This window comes from Nanorana parkeri, unplaced genomic scaffold (genome assembly GCF_000935625.1).
Source record: "Nanorana parkeri isolate BGI_ZX_2015 unplaced genomic scaffold, ASM93562v1 scaffold262, whole genome shotgun sequence".
NCBI lineage: Eukaryota > Metazoa > Chordata > Amphibia > Anura > Dicroglossidae > Nanorana > Nanorana parkeri.
In genome coordinates this window covers 1,163,819-1,183,953 of record NW_017306530.1, presented here as the reverse complement: position 1 = coordinate 1,183,953, position 20,135 = coordinate 1,163,819, and the positions used below count along the sequence as shown (strand labels likewise).

The 20,135-nt window shown below is 39.2% G+C and overlaps 1 protein-coding gene across 4 annotated transcripts in view; it reads right to left on the bottom strand.

Annotated features, from left to right (window-relative positions):
- Nucleotides 1-308: 308 nt before the first annotated feature.
- The window catches only part of ARHGEF7 (Rho guanine nucleotide exchange factor 7), a 137,309-nt gene continuing 117,482 nt past the window's right edge, over nucleotides 309-20,135 (bottom strand). For all 4 annotated transcript variants that reach the window (XM_018557012.1, XM_018557009.1, XM_018557011.1 and 1 more), the window contains 3 exons: nucleotides 7,506-7,605; nucleotides 3,063-3,117; nucleotides 309-498 (listed from right to left, as the gene is read on the bottom strand). In XM_018557012.1, the coding sequence (XP_018412514.1) occupies nucleotides 376-498; nucleotides 3,063-3,117; nucleotides 7,506-7,605 (278 nt within the window). In that variant the 3' untranslated portion in view covers nucleotides 309-375. The remainder of the gene's footprint in view (nucleotides 499-3,062; nucleotides 3,118-7,505; nucleotides 7,606-20,135) is intronic.

Here is a 20,135-nt window from a genome sequence, read left to right as displayed (position 1 = left end):
AGCATTCAATACATTATATACATAAAAGGAAGAATACAGGTCTCTTACCAGTTTAAAATACCGGTACTTGAAAAAAAAAAGTCAGATTCTGAACTGCTGCTCTTTCTGCAAAATGAGGTAATTCACGTGTAAAGTTGATACGGTTTAGATTTGGTACTATTCAACATTTCCCAACTTCACACTTTGCAATTGCTGAAAGGGGTGTCTGTAGACAGTCAGCTAGGTCTGAATTCTGTTCAGTACAACTGAGAGTCATGTTACAATCCAGTTACATCTTAAACTGCAGTGCTTCTGTTTTCACATGGACACACATGTAACACACGTCCAAATATTTTTGATCCCTGGTATGGAATAAGGAAGACAGTCAGTGCAGCATTACAAATTGGTTTCATCCCACGAGGGGTCATTCATATTCTTTAGGACTTTTCTGATGAGCTTCTCAAGTTCCTTTCTAGCTCGCTGTTCTTCCTCTAAAGACTTCTTCATCTTTTTGCTGTCCTATTGATGATATTGGTGATTAATTTGCAAGTTCAAAATTGGCTATAAATTTTATTTTTATTTTAAACAAGGGTACACTCCAATATTATGCTATGTAACTGAGCAACATACATTAATCATAACCTGGCCACATTTGTTTTACAATCTGATTGTACAAAATCCTTTACATTTACCAACAGTAGGGATAGTGCTTGTCATATTTGATATTAGATGTTTTATTAAGAAAGGTCCTCATACTACATTGTTGTTATTAATCTAAAGGGGATTGCACTGATGTGTGTGGCCAGCTTAAAGTATAACTAAAGCCAAAACATCAGTTACAAAGCCCTTCACAACTCCACCGCCTGGCTATATCTCAAACCTGGTATCAAAGTATCACCCTGTAACTGTCGTCTCCGCTCATCCCAAGACCTCCTGCTCCCTTGTCAACTCCTCCCATGCTCACCTCCAGAACTTCTCTAGAGTCTCTCCCATCCTCTGGAATTCTTTACCCCAACATGTCCATCTGTCGCCCACCTTGACTGCCTTTAAGCATTCCCTAAAGACTCATCTCTTCAGGGAAGCCTATCCCAACTCAACCATCACGTTCTCAAACAATTCATTCCCACACAGCTCCCTCCTCATGTATCACTTCCCCCTCCCTTTTAGATTGTAAGTCCTCACGGGCAGGGCCCTCCTTACCATCTTGTCTTGATTTGTATTGTGATTGTAATGTCTTGCTTATATTGTAAAGCGCTGCACAAACTGTTGGCGCTATATAAATCCTGTATAATAATAGTAATAAAACAATTTCTTCCCCATTTTGGATAGTGTGGGGGAGGCATAAATCTGCTCTCCCTTTTTTGCCATCTGTGTCATTAGGTGGATTTATCTTCACTTCATGTCCCTTAGACACAATATGAATTGTGAAGTTACATTTCCAATGCAAGGGAAATCCCTCTTAGACAGTTGTCATGGGAACAAGTGTACTAGATTTGCCCTCTATTCCTGTTCACGTGGCAACTCAATACCTTGTATTTATCTACTGATCAGGACAATTAGAGTAATTCTCCCTAATAGGGAGACAGACTGCAATAACATGACAGTTGTTTTCACCACTCAATCCTAAAAAAAATTAAATAAAAAAGAGAAAAGTTCCATTAAGAAGGCATCTGCTGCAGGTTCTCAAACAAAACACAAGAGCGCCTCCATCGCGTAAAAAAATAGGAAGTGTAGGGCGAAGAATCTTCAAAAGGACCAACTAAAATCACCGGTCGTAAATCTAGACTCTCCAATATTAGGGGAGACTGAAAAGCTTGGGAAAACTACATAACTAGAAAACTAAGGAACAATAATATATACCTATAATATATATAGGCATACATGATATATACCTATTTCACAGTAAAGCAAGCTATACACATAAAGCTGTGTCAGCCCAGTAAAATATTTAAATATAATGAAGGTGAAACAAAACCTCCACCTTGGGCTGCATTACTACTGTATATAATAGTCAGATAAACATGTCTATAACAAATCAGATTTTATTACTGTATGTAAAAACTAACAGTATGCTATGTTTTATGGCATATAGCTCAAGTTTATACAGCTAGTATAAGTGCATGGTTCGGTTATCAATTTGTTAAATGGATTGATTAGATGGATTTTATATTAATTAAATAACATAATAATGTATAGCACTGTGGCATTATTAGTATGTTTTGTTGTTTAGATTAGCAACTTTTAAGGCCCTGGCTGGTATGAATGCAATTGTTTGTATTTGTTTCTTTTACTTTTAAAGGTATTAGTTTTTTTTTATTTTTTATAAAGGAATAATAAAAGTTGATTTGTTATATACATGTATAGTAATGCCCAAGGTGTAGGTTTTTGTCCCCCTTAATTATAAGTAAAAATATAAGGGAAAAAAACCCCCAACACATCCATGAACCCCAAAGGACTAAACTGAATATCCTCATATCGCACAACATGCGAAAACCTATGGAACTGAAACCTAGAAGGTAACAGAAGAGCTTTCACAAAGGTAATTCAAAGAGAAAGGGGGGCACTAATGTTTACTGCAGTAAATTAATTCAATCTCATTGTGTGACTCAGAATTAACCATTTCATATTCAGAGGCAATAGCAGGAAACATTAGTAGACTTGTAGGTCTAAGAGATTCTGGAGTAGAAAGAGAGGGCTAAGTAGAATTTGGACACTGCAATGGTGTAATCATCGATGGAGGTGATGATTACACCATTGTGTTTTGTTTCTTCCAGAGTTGAGGCTTCCCTAGAGCCTGCCCCATCTGCGGTTCACATTGAGATCACTGCAGATATTCTCCTTGTTTGGATACAAGCCGCTGGCGCTTTTGTTATACACTGTTTGTTAGGTTCTCAAACAATCTGACTGGGATCCGAATATAAAGGTAGCAAGAGAAGACTAAGGGGGAACGTAAAGAGAATGTTTCACAACACAGACTTTTGCGGGACCAATGTAACGTGTTAATTGGAAGGCTAGCAGTTTCTAACTGTTGAGTGTAATAGCAATGAACCATTTAAGAATTATTATTATTAAAGAATACAAACCTGTTTTAGCTCCTGAACTTCATCTTTTAATGCATACACAGTGTCAACAAGACTCCTAAAAAGTAAGCACACATCATATAGCAATGTCAAATCTTTTAAAGCCTCAAGTATTACACAAAGGTAAATTAAACACAGAAAAAAACATACCAAATACACCACTTTTGTAATAGTGCATTTTTCTAATGAGTTCATTCAGATAAAAAAATCGGTGTTGCATAAAGGACAAAGAACACCTTTAGTTGTAAGCTTTTGCTATTTACTAAATGAACAAAGGTACCCCACACTAGCTGGGCTGGAACTATGTGAAAAAGTCATTGCTGTACCTTTTGACTAGTTGTGCTACTTTCTGTTGCAATGACTACAACCACACACCTCAAATAATTTGATTGCAATCTTTCAATTAACTGTAAAAATTAGATTTATGTACTTACCATAAAATATTTTCTTGAAGCGCATTAAAGGAAAGAAGCAGGGGGCGGAACTACCAGCGGTGCAGCCGGTGCTGGCGCCCGGGGCCCAAGGCAGTTGAGGGGCCCACTGAGGTCCTGTAGGGAGGGACACTAGCAGGGGGACTGAGCTGGTGCCCTTTGAAAACGGCCGCTACAGCGGGGATCACTCTTCTCATTGTGCCCCGGGCTTTAAATCATTCAGAGACGGGCATGGAACAAGCCCGTCTAAAGGGATGATGGGGATGTCCTGTTTGCTAAAACATCGGTGATGGGCGCCCGGCAGTGAGGAGAGAGCTGGTGGGAGGAGAAATCACATCAGCCTGCAGGCACACTCTGGGACAGCTCTGGGGCCTCGGCCAGGAGGAACGAGCAGCAGACACTGGATTTCAGAGCCCACCACCTCTCCCTGCTGCATGTGTTCGCACCATGAGGACAGTCAAACGAGATATGTGACTTAACCCTCTGTAACTGATGGAATTGTTCTATTGTTCTGCATTTATGTATAAAGCATTGCTGGAAGTTGTAGCCCTCTATAGCTGGTGCCATTCAGTATTGCAGCAGTGCAGAATGGCATCAGCTATAGAGGACTACAACTCCCAGCAATACTTTATACAGAAATGCAGAATGGTAACGGCTATAGCGGGCTACAATGTCCAGCAGAACTATATACGGCAATGCAGAATTGCAAACGCTGTATAAAATATTGATGGGAGTTGCAGTCCTCTATAGCCAAAGCCATTCTCCATTGCCGTATAAAGTATTGCTGGGAGTTGTAGTCCTCTATAGCAGTGGTCCACAACCTTTTTGGAATCAGGACTGTTTTAGCTGAATTTTTTTTCCACGAAGCGAGAGGGCGGGGGGTGGGGATGTGAGGGGAGAGGTAGTTTGGGGATGTTTCAAGCGCATTTATTGTGCACTTTATTTCTATTATTATTACACTGTAATATATAATGAGATTATTCTACAAGTCAACAGTGGGAGTCCTGATCTTGTTTTTCTGCTCTCAGGTGGCCATTGCAGGCTTTCAGGTGGTCAGTTGGCCAATATGGGCATTGTAAGACCGGGGGGGGGGAGCCCGAAAAAATCTTGCACCAGGGCCCTTTGATCCTTAGGTCCGCCACTGGAAAGAAGAATAGTAGAAATTGAAGACAATTGGGTTAAACTGCTGCCTTCAGAAGGTCTGGGCACTGGCAAAACAAAAATGTTAAGCAAGCCCACTGTATATATGTATACCATACATTACACCACAATTTTGTAAGCAAGCAATAACTTAGGCTAAGAACTCAGAGGGCCAGGACCTGAGAATGACAACACCTGAAAGACAGGTGAAAAAAATGTGTCTGATAACTAAACCAATATTGGAGAAGGCTTAAAGTGACATTAAACCCTCAGATTTTTTAACATAAACCAATTCTGTAATGTGTGCCTTACTGTAATCCATAGTAGTTTCCCTTCTCTTTGCTGCTCTTCCTTTTAAATCTGTATCTCTTCTCATGCTGGGGGAGAACCCAAGGAAAAAGTCAACTATTTGAGGAGTGTTCCTCAGAGGGTATAGCTCAATAAAAAAATGTTTTTCTATAAGTAGGGCCCACAGAATTACCCTATTTCTGTAGTAAAAAAACTACACCAGCCCTACAATCCCTTGGCCTTAATAAAAGTATAGGGTTTTCAGTCAAGGCATGTTATTTTGGATACAGAATACAAAGTGTACAAAAAAATAAGAAGAACACCCTGAGTAAAGCAAGGGGAAGGAAGCGCTGGCAGTACACAAATGCAGTGCAGAGGAGGTCAGTTACAAAAGAACAACCAAAAAAAGGAGGAGTACGGGACACCTTAAACTGAGTAATTAGAAGGAATAGTTGAAGGATCCTTCCTTAAATAGGAAGTGTAGGGAGAAGAATATTCAAAAGGACCAACTAAATCACCGGTCGTAAATCTAGACTCTCCAATAGAAGGGGAGACTGAACAGCTTGCGATAACTACATAACTAGAAAACTAAGGAACAATAATATATACCTATAATATATTGCCCCTGGGTGTAATCATCCCTAAACTAGATAAGAGATTAACTACTATGACTAGTCTCAACAAGGATACTTAGCAGGTATAGGAAAAACAGAGGGCCCTCAGAGTGTTGGGAAACTCAATCAACTGAGGACTAGAAACGCTGGAGTACAGAAGGCAAATACACTGGGTGCTGGATTACCAGGTGAACAATGGAAGCCAAAGAAAGAGCCCTGGGTGTGCAAATGCACAGAAAACACAATTGCCAAGAAGAGACCCAGTGGGATCTAAAAGCACTTTCACTAACCAAAGTAGAAGTGCGTATTATTCAAGCACGAGTAGATGGCTATGACTTCTACGACTAGAGCAAGAGGCTGACACAGAATGTCTTGGAGGAATAAGAGCAATAGTTGAGAAAGATTAAGTTCTATCTCATTAAAGATCTTCTGCATGGAAGTAAGCTCACATTGTCAGAACCAAAAGGCTTGGGTGGCCAGTGTCAAAAAAATTACCAAAAAGACACCTGTCCTCATACAGTAAATGCAGAAGATGTTTTTTGAACGCATCTTTAAGGTTCCATACACATAGTCAAAGTGCTCTATGCATAAGGACTGACATCATTGTTATGCAATACACTAACTTAGATGCATCTAAAAGGCACATAGAGCAAAAGTGCAGGGTTTGATACAACTGTTTTACACGCTGTAAAACTTAAGGGTTCACAGAAAATATGGTAACTTCTTGGGATACTCACTTTTAGGAACCAAGAATGAAAGAAAGAGAGGTTCAATACGCTTCTTGTGTGATGACAACAAATTGCTTTTGTATGCAGCAAGCAAATAATTTATTTTTATTATATATTTAAAGTGACACCAAACTTTGGAGTTAAACCTAAAATGCATTCAAATACCTTAGCTATTAACAAAAAATGTATCTTATTTGTGCATCACTCAGCTATAGATCCTCAAATCATCTCTGAATTGGTGCTGACACCTTCTGGAGGGTGGCTACTTCTGTTCCCCATGGTCCCTGTGTGTGTTGTAAAGTTGCCACCACTCCAAGCCCACTCTGAAAATAGACTATAATTTCAATACAAATTAGTTAAGTAAACGTGAGATTGCAGTCTATCATGGGAGCAAGCTTGGAGTGGTGGTTACTTTACAACACACACACACAGGGACCATGGAGAACAAAAGTAGCCAGAGTCAGAGAGGCCTTGTAGCTGAGTAATACACAGATTAATTACATTTTTGATAAAAGTTAAGGAACTTGGATGCATTGCTAAGATTTAACGCCTGAGTTTAGTCACTTTAACCACTCTATAAACTCTAAGGTCAAATGTCCAAATGATCAGGGCAGTGTAGTGTACAGCTTTTATCTACAAATATAAACAAGCTAACATGCTACGGGAGGAACCCAGGAAGAGTGCAAGCAGCTACAGCAAATATGTGGTGTTATATGGAGCGCTTTAATATAACTTTTCAAGAAACTCTGATATTACTCGTTCCGGTAGGCTTCTCTAGAGGAAGTGCACCTCCTTTCCCCCCTCCCTGAAACTGTGATTTCACCCATGCCTAAAGTTGGCCCAGCTCAAATCATATGCATTAATTGCAGAGCTAAGGCAGTGTGGGGCTACTCTAAAGCTGGTTGCACACGGATAGATTTTTTAAAAATCTGACAGATTCCTCCATGTATGCTGACAAATATCCTGCTCTGTCCTTTGTATTCTGACAGAGGCACCCAACTGCAAGTACGGTTCCCCTGACAATTTCCAACATTTCCAACATCCAAAAAAGTCCAACATTTTCAAAAAGTCTGTCAGAAATGGAATACTGTGCTGAACTGACTTTACTTCTGATATGTTTTCACCACATATACTGTACATACCCACACACCACATGCAAGTCAGCTCAATTAGCAAAGGTGTACGAGAGCAATGCAGAAAAAAATAAAAATATCATAGTTTGTAACAGCTGTACTCTGTACTCACTTTTCTTCTATAACAGTCTGACCATTACTTCTTGTTTCTTCTACAATTATTTTCTCCTCTTCTGGAAGTAAAACCTGGGGAGCCGATTCTTTACGTAAACCTGACAGCAGGGAGATTAAGAATGAAAGGTGAACACTGTATCCTAGAAAGGAAAAGCCATCGTTATATGTATAATGAGATGCAGTTATTTTCCATGTGAAAACGCCTCTGGTTTTAGATATATGTGAACGCACAAGATGATTAAAAAAAATTACATCTATATACAAAAAATTGTGCCTGTATTACCTTATGGCATCAGTAGACAACTGCAACTTATACATACAGTTTCTAAAATACTAGTCATAAGTTTTAAAAAAAGAAAAAAAAGTTGTATAATGGGAAAGGAATTGTGCCATTTTTATTCCACTAATGATTCTTAACATTTATCGCTTTTGTAACATCAAGGAATCAAATGACAAATATTACAAATGTAGTTACAACACTCAAACGTTTCACACTAAAGACTTACCTAAAACAGGCAATTGAAAGGAACACAAAATGTAAAACAGAAAAACAACATTGTTACAATTTGCAAGCTTGTGAAGCTGGGTCCGGTTACACTGACGCATACATTTAACCAACATGAAGGAGGAAGTGTCAGACACAAATAACGGTGAAGCTGTAGCATGCAGGATAACCTCTCCAGCGCTGAAGAGACCATAGGGTTTAAGACTTCCCCTAAAAACATAGGCAAATCACATAGAATAGAACTTTGTGCACAGCAACATTGAGTCTTTTTCATAAAATGGTCGCATCAACCATACGTTTCTGTGGATAGGATAAATGCATCATTGCTTTCCAGTTTGCTACATTAGGCTAACCTTTCTAGGTTTTGCGATTTCTGCAATCTGCAGAGTACTGCAGAATGTTATTATATAAATAATAACAGAACAATGAACAGAAGCAAATGAGTAACAACACAATTTTCAGGATTTTTTGCAGCCCTGAACATTCCTCCCACCCCCGGTATTAATTGGGAAGGGTTAGAACCTTTTTTTTTTTTTTTGAGGTCTGTCCCTTCTTTGCTTCACTTTCTCTCCAAGAGACCACAGCAAGAGAAAGTCTCTGAAGTGAAAGAAAATCCTACCTTTGAATAGGGTCATCAGAACCTCAGCTCCTATGCTCCTCACTCTCCCTAGGTTCTTCCACCAGCCGGACCATGATTAACCTCCCACTGAGAGTGAGTTTTCCACTTGTTCAAATGCTGCTGCCTCCTGCCTATACAGCACAGCAGATCCACCACAGCTTCACCTTATCGGCAGCAGCAAAGCAACTATGGCAGGCGGCAGCAGGAAAGGCGCCAGGCAAGAGTTGCCAGCGTGTGCCCAAGGAATCCGATGCCAGCAACGCCTATTACACTTACTACTATAGCACTAGTGTAAAGGAACAAGGCACAGATACTTTCTAGGTGGGGGCGGGGGGTGTCTTAACGTCCACAGTTTACTAACCATGTATCACAAAGAGTGATGGACTCTATTATGCTATAGTATGAGGAGCTGTTCTACAATCCATGATCATTTGTTTTCTAAAAAAAAGTAAACCGCACTGTGCAAATGATGAAAAAAAATGATATATGAAGCAGAGATTAGTTAAATCAAACTGGTCTGTACAGTCATGCAAAATGTCATCTTTTCTTGTAAAAGTCAGACTTGATCCTGCCCCAACCACCTCAAACTACGCAATATGTGACATTAAAAGAACTGATCTTTGTAGCTGATCATTCTGGCATGCATTTTCTGCTTATGTTTTTTCCATATGCCTTTTTCCCCCATTTGATTTCTTTTTCACTAGAACTGGTTTACCTTGAGCTTACAAAGGCCAATGTCTAATAACTATTAAGGAAGAATGTCACACAAATCCAAACCTGTAAAACACCTCCAGGCCTAAAAATTTTATACAGTGGGTGTGTATATATTTTATTTATTGCACAACGAGCTGTAAATCTTTGTAGATCAGCAGTTTTGCAACTAAAGTATGTGTGTGTTTTTACTTAAAATTGTTAATTCCTGTACATGAGGGCAGTCATATTATATACGAAGGCTCCACTTCCTGCTTTGCAGCACTACACTATAGCTGTGCTTTACTTCTCCCTCTCAATGCAAGTCTATGGGTATGCAAGATATGAGGCTAAAATATTGCCTTAGCAATTGCTAAACAAGTAGAGTTATTGTAATGTCACCTGATGACGATTTACATTTCTTTAAAAAGAGAACCATGGTCTAACCCCTTTTGGCCATAGTTCTCTTCAGGTTCACAGGAGGACATATACTAATGTCCCCCGGCTATTGCCTGCTATATGCTCAAAGTGCAGAGCCGATCTGCAGCCTGGATGGATCTCAACAAAGTCTGTCAAAATCCACCCCGCTGGCTGATTGACAGCTGGCTCTGTGTCTCTAGAAGCAGAGCCAGCTCTGCCTGCCCACTCCCCCATCTGTTCCTCTAGTCAGTGCTAGAGAAATGGAGAGGGGGGGGGGGAATTACTTCGGGGAGCGGTGACTGACAGTCGTCATCTGCAATCTATGTGAGAAATACTACATTTCTTTTAAAGCCAACCGTACCCAGCACTGTTGCTGGCAAGCTACATACTAGCTCCCTTTGTGTGTTAGGGACACCAGTACAGAGAAACCCTGCCTGAATTTCTAGTTCTGCCCAACTGCCACAATCATTGCAAAGTGAAATATTGGGTACAATATAGGAGTTTTAGCAATTAACTGTGTAATCAAGCTGCAAGCAAGTACTTCTTTCAACAAAACTTTAACAAACGTCAGATACAAAATCGGAAAGTCTCTGAGATATGAAATGTTTCTGTGATGCAACCGTTCCACGGTGTTGGAAGGTTGAGTTGGCTATACAAATGTAGACCTTTTTTAGAAAAATACCTTTAAGTTTGAAATATTTGTCTTAACTAGTTTTGCACAGATACCAAGTACAGTACTCGGTACGAGTACATGTACCGATACTTTTGAGCTCAAAGACTACACTAGAGACAAATGAAAAAATTAGGAGGCAGCTGTCATTTGTAAGGAGCACACGGAGCTCCTGGGATTTGTACATCTCTGTTTTAATGTATGATTCTGTTTTTATAAATATAAATAAAGGGATGCACAGATACCAGTTTTACGAGTACGAGTACTGGTACTTGCCGAGTACTTACAAGTACTGATAAATTTTTGTTTATTGTCATGTGACAGTTTTTCTAAAACAATACAGACTAATGATTTCAGGACAGTGGTGGAGTGCCAGAGCCAGGTCCCAGCTGCAACCACTGCAACCCTGGTAGTTCTCATGAAAATGCCAAGTATCTGCACTGGTACTCGAAAAGTATCTGTGCAACCCTAGTCTTAACATTTTTCAGTAGTCAATGTTCGAAACACCATTTATCATCAATAGGTTTTATGGACAGAACAGTTTTACATCTACCCTATCTTTAAGCCCAAATAAAATTTCAGCTTAAATTAGCTAAATACATTCCAGGGATATAAAAATAAAAAGGTATGCAAAGTTTTCAAGTTAGATTTCTTTAAAAAAAGCAGCTGCAGCCTGAGTAGAAAAGCCTGTCCATTGCCAGCAACTACAAAGTAGGAGCTTTACTCTCAGTGGGGAAGCAGTGATTTCGTCGTAGAAGTCAGAGGCCCCCTGGTGAGTCAAAACCCTCAAATCAGCGGGTATGATCTTTCCTAATAGCAGATCTATAGGTCTAACTCGGTAGAGGGCATGTTAGACCTCTACACTGCTTCTCGGCAGCTGCTATTAGGGGACAGGCTATTCGATTCAGGCTATGGCAGTTTTGTAAAGAAAAGGATCTGTAAGACTTTGCACAACTTCTGCTTTGATACACCTGATATTTATCTAGCGGATATAAATGAAAAAGTTCAATTTGGGCTTTCAAGAGAATGTATACTATTTGTATATGTATATACACTCACTGGCCACTTTATTAGATACACCTTGCTAGTACCAAGTTGGACCCACTTTTGTCCTCAGAACGGCATACAAAAAACCTTCAAACAAGGTGCTGGAAACATTCCTTAAGAGTGTATGGTCCATTTTGACATGATAGCATCACACAGTTGTTGCAGATTTGTCCGGTGTACAATAATGATGTAAATCGTCCGTTCCACCGACATCCCATTGGATTGAGATCTGGTGACTGTGGATGCCATTTGAGTACAGTGAACTCATTATGTTCAAGAAACCAGTTTGAGATGATTTTAGCTTTGTTACATGGCATTATCCTGCTGGAAGTAGCTATCAGAAGATGTGTACACTGTGGTCATAAAGGGATGGACATTGTCAGCAACAATTCTCAGGTAGGCTGTGGCATTTAAACAAAGCTTAATTGGTACTAGGGGACCCAAAGTGTGCCAGGAAATTATCCCCTACACCATTACACCAGCCTGAATTGTTGATGCACTGCAGGATGTGTTCATGCGGTTTATGGCAATTTCTGACTCAACCATGCGAATGTTGCAGCAGAAATTGAGACCCCATCAGACCAGGCAACGTTTTTCCATTCTTCTCTTGTCCAATTTTGGTGAGCCCTTGTGACTTGTAGTCTCAGATTCCTGTTAACCAATAGGGGCGGCACCCATGTGGTTTTCTGGTGCTGTAGCCCATCTGCTTCAAGGTTCGACGTGTTGTGCGTTCAGAGATGCTCTTCTGCATGCCTCAGTTGTAACAAGCGATTATTTGAGTTACTGTTGCCTTTCTATCACCTTGAACCAGTCTGGCCATTCTCCTCTGACTTTTGGCATCAACATGGCATTTTCGCCCAGAGAACTGCCACTCACCGAATATTTTCCCTTTATCAGACCATTCTCTGTAAACCTTAGAGTAGGTTGTATGCGAAAATCCTAGTAGATCAGCAGTTTCTGAAACCCGCCAGGCACCAACAACCATGCCACATTCAAAGCCACATAAATCACATTTCTTCCCCATTCTGATGCTCGGTTTAAACTTGAGCTCATCATCTTGAGCATGTCTACATATCTAAATGCACTGAGTTACTGCCATGTGATTGACTGATTAGATATTTTCATTATCTAATAAAGTGGCCAGTGAGAAGCTTTTAATGTTGTCAATATTAGTGCAGTGTCATTTGAGTGCTGATGCTTTAGAAGTTGGATAAGGTAAACATTCTACTGAAAATAGGAATCTGACCCACTTGTAAAAGGTACATGCTCCTTGTTTGTCATATTGTCATGCTAATCATTCCCTCACTATTTGGTAAAGTAAGGTATACACCGTTATATTTTTTTCATTCAACCTGTATGCTGAACAAAAAAAATATAACAGATTCCTCCAACCATGATGAATAGAGTGGCGGATGAAGTCCTACTGTAAACTTTGTATTCTGGCAACGGCGCCGGCTGAATCGACTAAATCTTGTTCCATGTGTACCAAGCTTGAGTCACGGACCTGGGAAAAATATCTGCATCAGGTATTGGAACATCTAAGATGCACATGCTTTTTCCAGAGCAGTGGCAGGGAGTTTACGAGCAATGGATAGAATTTTAGGAGTTAAAGAGAAGTGTTGGGGTCTGCTGCACAGTTTGGGATAGTTTAGATATTAGGGATACGCAGAGGAATTTTAGGATTTTAACTTATTTTTAGCAGGGGAGCCCAAAGCAGGAGAAAACCACCTTTCTAGAGGCTCAGATGCAAGCGTCTACTATAAAACAGAACTGAATAGGAGGAAAAGCATTTTACACATTGTAAAGATAATTCAGAGGAGGAACACATTCCTCCTCCTCCTTATTCCAACCAGAAGTAAAATAATGGATTGGAAATAAAACAGAAGCTGTAACTGAAGAACTTTTTTTGATGGACAAGCTCTGGGGTTAAATCATTTTCTACCCTACTTAATGGTTCACAGACACAAAACAAGCATGATATGTACATGTTTTTTCTGGGTTTGCAACTCAAAGAATAAGAGTCCCTGAGCCTTCAAATTCAAAAAAATCTATTCAATAATGGCAGCACTGACTTAGAGAGTTCCTGACTTTGAGGGATTTAAACTCTTTCTTCCTGTAGCAAGCCTAGGAACCAGAAGAAATAGTAAATCTCCAAAACAGAACAGAAAAAAAAGACAGGGATATATTATATACATATAAAATACATTATTTTTTAAAGCGATACACTTTAACTGAAAAGCCTAGTAGTATGGTTCTGTTGCATTTACTAAAACTGTTTTTGGTAAATTTAACTAGATGTCAATTAGAACGCTTCTGCTTCTCATCCTAGGTGAGGTTTGACAAAATGGGTGTTGGTTCTGAAAACATGAATGTCTGGACATTTGGGTGGGCCATGGAGACAGCACAATAAATGCCCATAAAACCATAAATGCCAGAAGTTTGCTGCACTTCTGAAGTACACTAAATAATGTAGCCGCAGTGTGTGCTGTGAAATACTAAACCTGCTACTGTACAAGTTCTGTTAACACCGCTTTGAAAAGAAGACAAGGGGGTTGATTTACTAGAGAAATAAAGAATGTTCATTCACTATAGTCAAGATTCAGATAGTATGAGACTGTGTTCACCACAGTCAACAAATCATGTGTTAGCAAAAATCCTTTTCTTTTTCAAATAAAAAAGGTTTCTTTGCACATGATTGGGTTTTCAAACTGAACAAATGTTTACTATGATTTACTTAGTTATCATATTATTTACTATTGACCATTTTCCCTTTGCTGCATGAACAGCCTCTATTCCTTTAGCAAATCACTAAAAGTAATCAAACTTAATATTCTGCAGCTTTTACAAAACATTTCTTGAAGTGTTCATATTGGAAGAAAATAATTTGGGCATTTTCCCTACGGAACCCTTTCCGTAGGGAAAGGGTTCCAGCCCATTAAGGTGACCCCTGTTGCATATTGAAAACCAAACTGCTTTGAAGTAAATATGAATATATGAACGTTCTAGTAACCTAGGTCAACTGGGAGTGTGAAATTTAAGGTAAAACATTTCCCTTGTAAAACCAGAATAAATGGATGCCAACTTTTAATGAAAACCAGACAAAAAGTGTTCTGGGAACACACAATAAATTGAGGCAATATTCACTCCCCACAAGCAATAATTCAATTTTGAAGGCACAGACTAGCAAAGGCAAAATTTATTTCAACTGTACATGACAGAAACGCATTCTCTCTCACGTCGCTTATTTATATAAAACAAATACTTCGGCTTCATACTAAACCACAAGGCATATGTATACTGTACAATACAACATTCAGAAATACATGTGTATTTTTTTCTTTTATCTGTTCTCTTAAGAAGGCAATGTCCCACTAGACATGGCTTTTTCGCTTCTGCAGATGAGATGCAGAGGAAGTTGCACCACTGAACACTAGGTAATGTGCTTGCCTCAGATAACAAAACACTGAACACAGAGATGACCACTTTATAAAGCATGAGAAATACAGTGTAACAAAGATCATGTAATTGAAGCAGATTTAGACCATTCTCTAATCACTATTTGGATCCAATGCCATCGGTCTCAAATACAGAAATATGTACATGTATATTTCTATATGTATATATGTTACAGAACTGTATAAACAATTGCTCACTTAACGCCCACAAAAATAGAACCACTGCAGATTTTGAAACCATTCATGTTCTTAAGTTCCTAAAACAAAAGAAACATGTTTATATAATACTTTAGAACAGTTTACAGTAATACAAAATGCACAGATCATTTTAAGTTGTTAGGAAGAACAGAAGAGGACTAATTAAGGTAGTGCAATGAACTATAACCCATAGTGCATGATGAAAAGGAGAATTTTGCTTAGTTGCTATGATTTACCAACACTGTTCTCTAGTTTACAGTAAAAGCTGAACAAACGTTTCACTCATCATGTCTAATATAAGACATAAGTATTAGGGAACACCAATAACTGCATATGTGTGACTATACCATGATTTTTTTTTGGTTAAAGTTAAAATCCAGTGTAAGCAGCTATTTACACAGTTAAACTACATATATGTTTTATATATAAACAGATTTAAAATTCTGTGCAGCCAGTTTTGTGATCCAAAAGCACAGCATAGCCAGATGCTCTACTTTTAGCAGTGCTAATGCTGCAATGAAACACTGGCCATCAGCTGCACTACTGGTCAGAACACTGGTCAATAGATACCCCAGCCAGCTGATTGAAAAATGAAGGAGAGGCAGCATGTTGATGAAGTAATCACTCTACTCACAACGTTCCCTCCTGTAGTCAGCACATTTATGCAAGCAGATGTGCTTTTCTGATTGGCTGGAAATGCTGCCATTTTCTCACATAGTCTTAGTTCCGCTTATACAGAAGGCCAATAGGCAGACTGAGGTACTTATAATAGTTGTTCTTAATAACACAATTATAGTTTTTCTCTTATAAACCATTTCCTGACCGGCCGTTGTAATTAAACGGCCAGCCGGGAGCTTCTTGGATGTGAGCGGGCATTTTTAGACATCTTCACTAGGGACTAGTGCGCGCCGCTGGATGACGTGCATGAGCGGGAAAAAACTGCTTAAATTGTAAACAGCCAAAAAAATACAACTAAAAGTAGTTTAGCAATAATATCTCTTTGTACAAGTCCAGGTTTTGTTTTTTTGCTTAATTTCCTTGGCATATTTAATCACGTTTTAGATTCCGTTACTATTTTAAAGTGTTACTTATTGTGGCTAATATCACACAACAATGGACTTTTACCACTTTCAGATTGATAGGGAGAATAACCGTGTCCCTTATGATGTATTTCCACATTTGAAGACAAATTTGAGAAAATCCCTCCCAAATGTTTAATTGTTATGACTTATTATTAAAGCAGCATACTAAAAATAAGTTTAGAAAAATAAGTTCTGACCTTTTAGATGTGTCTGTGTAGCTGGTCTATGGAACTTCAATGCACAAATTCAAAGGGACAGGAAACTCTGATTGTTCCAATAGGAAGACTAGGAACACTCTGAGCCTCCTCTCTATCATACAATGCGTCTAGATCTTTAGGCAAGACAGTGGTGAAATCTAGTTTATAACGGATAATGAGATCTGCCAGAACAGTACAGACAGGTTTAATTAGATTAAATATAAACTCCCATTCCCTTTGCATTCCAGAGGAAAATTGAATTTAGATCAATATGTAAGCAGCAATTTTTAATATGATCTGTGAAACAGAACATGTAACTAAACAAATAATAATATAGATCAGTGGGTAGCCAAACTTCGACCTTCCAGCTGTGGTGAAGCTACTCCCAGAGGCATCTGCTTCTGGGAGTCATGCCTGTGGCTGCCAGAGTCTTGCAATGCTTAATGGGATTTGTAGTTTTACCACAGCTGAGGGCCAAAGTTTGCCTACTCCTGATATAGGCGTTATCCCAATTTGGCTGCAAAGTCTAAATACTTTAAAGGTTGTCCACCTGTTAGATCATGTTTCACGTTACACTTATATTTAGGGTGAAACATTAAGCATGGTCGAATAGAACACGCCAAAACCTAAACTGCTGCCCCCACTTCACCTAAACTGCAGGGTGCCTCTTGCTGAATTGGGCAAAGCTGTGCATGGCTCTGTCCACACAGCTGCCTCACCCAGGTTTGGGATCGCTCCCTAGGGGGAAGACATAGCAAGAGACAATGCATTGCATCTGTGGCGCAATGTTCTGCAGGTTAAAAAAGTATGCTTTTTGTCAATGTTGCTGCATTTATTACTTTTTTTTTTAAGTGGACTAAACCTTTAATAGTAACAGTGTCCAAATTCTTAAGTTGCTACAATTCTGGCCAATTAGTACACCATCTTCAGCCTGGCAACCACTGGGGCATTATAAAAATGTTCAGCTTTGCCATTTTCTCGCTTTATAAAACCTTTTTTAAAAAAGTACAAGCTTTATATGGTAGGGCAAAATGTCCATACTTTTATTGAACTTGTTCTTAATACCCCAACCCCCCACCACGAATGTCAAGCCTGCCATGTTAAATACTTGCCTTCCATCTCCTTCCAGTGACCTTTACTTTGTGGCTCTGCCTGGCACTGCACAGCCTTTCCAGCCAAAACATCCCTAATGGCTCCTCATAATGCAAATGCGTGTCACACCCATATAAATTAATAGGGCAGCAGCAAACATGCACAATAAAACAAGTAGCAGGTGGATGTTTGCAATAAAGACTGTATGGCACTAGACAAAGCTGCAAAGTGAACAAAAACCTGGAATGTGGAGGAAGCTAAGAATTTAACATGGGATAGATCAATATGTAAGCAGCAATTTTTAATATGATCTGTGAAACAGAACATGTAACTAAACAAATAATAATATAGATCAGTGGGTAGCCAAACTTCGACCTTCCAGCTGTGGTGAAGCTACTCCCAGAGGCATCTGCTTCTGGGAGTCATGCCTGTGGCTGCCAGAGTCTTGCAATGCTTAATGGGATTTGTAGTTTTACCACAGCTGAGGGCCAAAGTAGGGCTGCACTTAGGGGGGTGGGAAATTAAATCGTACGCCAGGGCATAATTTAAAAAAAATGCAGTACATCTTTGTAATACATGCACATTTCCTTATTTTTGTTATCCCTTTAAAGACCCTGCCAATACAAAAAAATACCTTTAGATCTACCACCATTGACAGCAGATGCCTTTTGTGGACTGAAACCTCAAGAACTGGTGTCAGTCCTGCACAGCTGTCTTATGTTTAGCCCATTCTCCTCCTCTCCACAACATAGGGACTTATTTTTCTGCAGTGCATAATATAACAAGGGTAACTGTGAAATAGCACAGGGAAATCTCAGAATTTCTGATAAGATTAAAAGTTTTTTTTTACACTTAATAGAAAGATAACAACACACTTTCAATGGTATATTTAACAAACCAAATTGGAGCATTTGGAGAGTAGAAAACCTGTAGAATTAACAAATAGTATTTGCAAATTTGCATGTTCTTTGTAGAACTTTCTCAAACCTAGATTATCTGTAAAAAAAATATTGACATTTTTGTAAATTATAAAAGACAAGACAGTGTTGAGTAAACAGATACCAACTATGTCAGGCCTCAAAACTGAGTGTGTCTGTGAAACTACAACAAACTATGATACTCCAAATTTTAAAAATGTTTTTAGCTCATCATTTAAGAGAATTACCTTAAAGGCCTTAGACTTGGTCCTCTCACTTTTGTGCGCACGACGCGTCACATTTTTATTGCTGTCTGTGTCTCCATTAGGGAGATTCACCCTCTCCATTTAACCGTTATCACTGAAAGTGAAAGGTAATCCCACAATCTTCCAATGGGGACACTAGTTCTTTTTACCTGGGATTTTCTTCTCCTTGGAGGGATTTCCTCTTTCAACTCCTGTTATGGCTATTGGACATGAAGTGAAGGCAAATCCCTCCAATGGGACACAGATAGCAAAAAAAAAGCTAACAAGGGTTATAACCCTCTCCTACTCTATCCAAAACTAAAAAAATGTTTTGGCTTCAGTTTTACTTTAACTGTATTGCTATCACAAGGGGGCTTACAAGCCCCCTATGTGATAGCATTGTAAAGGTAACAGGTACTTAATGACTTTTAGACCCCTGATGCTTTCACTGCACTGTGCCTATGTAGACTGAGCACAAACCGTTTCAGATCTGATGTTTTCCTGGCCACAGGTAGCCAGGAATGGACAGCTGTGAACCTGGTTTCTTCCAGGTACACACCATCAAGGAGACCAAGGAGTGGATCTCTCCTTTGCTATCCCCACCAGTCACCTTGAACTTTTTTTTTATGGTCCCAGGCTGCCAGGAGTGATGGAAGAACCAGGAAATTGTGAGTTTGTTTTAACCCTTTCAATGTCATGATGTGTAGGACACATCCTTGGCAGAAAAGAGTTAAAGACTGTACTTAGGCTCCAATCACACCAAGGCGTCATGGACAGGGGCCATTGAAAATCATGAGATTTCTTGTGTTAGGCATTTTGGAGCGCTTTTTCTACTGTTCAAAAATGCCTAAGTGTGAACCAGGCCTTAATATGGCCAACTCTCAGCATGCACTTGGACAACCCGAAATTTTGAGTCTAGGAGAACACAGTGTTTGCCATTACCAATGTAGGAAGAAGAGATTACCTACTTACTAAATACATACATACTTTTTAACCTGCCACCCTGCAAAATCTTCAAACTCAGCAGGCACACATTTGGAGTACTACTAGATATGCCTGTATGGTATTAGGATTTTAAAATCTCCAACAAATGAAAAGTATACCCAATGTTACAATGGTACACAACAAAGTTACACAGAAAGAAATTCCCTTAGTACTGCTAAAGCTTCCTATACGTATCAGACAGGTTGTTTTTGACTGCAAACCCAGTATTATAGCCACAAACATAGTGGATAAGCAGAGCTGAAAAGGGTGCAAACATGTCTCCCCTTTGAACATTTTCTTAGTGGAGAGTTTATTTCATTGAGCCAGGCAAACAATGAGCTAAAAAAAAAAAACTTTGACCCACTGTGCTGTCATTGTAAACAACATTCAATTTTTCCTATCAGTATGTATAATCAATTAATTTGTATAAGGTCCCATTGGAATTTTTCTTAGCAATGTATAGCTTGTTTTTCCAAGTGTGGAGTTGGAGAACAATCCACACATAGG